The sequence below is a fragment of the Cebus imitator genome, unplaced genomic scaffold (assembly GCF_001604975.1).
Source record: "Cebus imitator isolate Cc_AM_T3 unplaced genomic scaffold, Cebus_imitator-1.0 Scaffold132, whole genome shotgun sequence".
NCBI classification, from domain to species: domain Eukaryota; kingdom Metazoa; phylum Chordata; class Mammalia; order Primates; family Cebidae; genus Cebus; species Cebus imitator.
The window spans coordinates 3,307,172-3,308,903 of NW_016107447.1; the positions used below are offsets into that span (position 1 = coordinate 3,307,172).

General features: G+C 40.4%; 1 protein-coding gene across 1 annotated transcript; it reads left to right on the forward strand.

The window, feature by feature from the left end:
* Positions 1-633: 633 nt before the first annotated feature.
* Positions 634-1,182, forward strand: LOC108313071 (10 kDa heat shock protein, mitochondrial-like). The gene has a single exon (XM_037743033.1). It carries the CDS (start codon positions 687-689, stop codon positions 993-995), a length of 309 nt encoding a protein of 102 aa, XP_037598961.1. The 5' UTR covers positions 634-686; the 3' UTR covers positions 996-1,182.
* Positions 1,183-1,732: the final 550 nt, after the last annotated feature.

Here is a 1,732-nt window from a genome sequence, read left to right on the forward strand (position 1 = left end):
AAAAAAAAATAATAATAATAAAAAAATAATAATAATAAAAATAAAAATACAAAAATTAGCTGGGTGTGGTGGCAGACACCTGTAATCCTAACTACTCGGGAGTCTGAGGCAGGAGAATCACTTGAGCCCAGGAGGCAGAGGTTTTCGTGGTAAGCCGCGATCCTGTCACTGCACTCCAGCCTGAGTGACAGAGCAAGACTCTGTCTCAAAAAATAAATAAATAAATAAATAAAAACTGTAATGGGATTTTACCAAATATCAGGGTGGATTTCACATAGTGTGTATTGTTTCTTAAAATTTTTATCTGAAGTGTACACAGAAATACAAATGTGAATACTGAATCACAATGTGAAATATATTTGTTGCTGCCTGTGCTTCAGTCAAAGGCTTGAAGACTCGGAGCTAGGCTGGTGATTTTTGGCCCCCACATTCTTTTTTATGACCTCAAGCCTCTGGGCCATGCTTGGTATGTAGTATTGATTTCCCAATTCCCCTCAAGGGTAAAGTCAAGAGAGAAGTATTGCCAGGGGAAAGGCCACGTCGGAGGTGGCCTCTTCGAGGAACTGGCTTAACCCTTGCCTTTCTCTCGAGATAGATAAATGTGAGGACTTGGGGAGGGCCGTTTCGCGGGTCTCTCCTTGCCACGGTGCGCCAGAGCGGAGTAGGAGTCTGAGGCTGAGGGAGTCATGGCAGGACAGGCGTTTAGAAAGTTTCTCCCACTCTTTGACCGAGTATTGGTTGAAAGGAGTCCTGCTGAAACTGTAACCAAAGGAGGCATTATGCTTCCAGAAAAATCTCAAGGAAAAGTATTGCAAGCAACAGTAGTCGCTGTTGGATCGGGTTCTAAAGGAAAGGGTGGAGAGATTCAACCAGTTAGCGTGAAAGTTGGAGATAAAGTTCTTCTCCCAGAATATGGTGGCACCAAAGTAGTTCTAGATGACAAGGATTATTTCCTATTTAGAGATGGTGACATTCTTGGAAAGTACGTAGACTGAAATAAGTCACTATTGAAATGGCATCAATGTGAAGCTGCCCATTCCACTGAAGTTCTGAAATCTTTCATCATGTAAATAATTTCCATATGTCTCTTTTATAATAAACTAATGATAACTGATGACATTTAGTGTCTCCAAAATTGTTTCCTTGTACTGATACAAACATTTCCAAATAAAAATATATAAACAAAGAAAAAAAAAAAATAAATGTGAGGACTTTACATTCTTCAGCAAATATCTTCCCACCTTGGCTTAGGGGCTTTTATTACATTTTCTTTTCTTTTGTTTTTTTGAGATGCAATTTCGCTCTTGTTGCCCAGGCTGGAGTGCAATGGTGCGATCTTGGCTCACTGTAACCTCTGCCTCCTGGGTTCAAGCAATTCTCCTGACTCAGCCTTTTGAGTAGCAGGGATTATAGTCATGTGCCACCATGGTCCCACTAATTTTGTATTTTTAGTAGAGGCAGGATTTCTCCATGTTGGTCAGGCTGGTCTTGAACCCCTGACCTCAGGTGATCCGCCCGCCTTGGCCTCCCAAAGTGCTGGGATTACAGGCATGAGCTACCACGTCTGGCATATAAATAAATGAATAAATATATTTTGGTAACACAGAAAAAAGGCCTATTATACACACTGCTTTACCTCTTTTTTTTTTTTTTTTTTTAACTTAAAGTATCTGGACCTATTCTCCCATGATGTGCTTATTTCACATTGCATGCCTATAACAAAACATCCTAT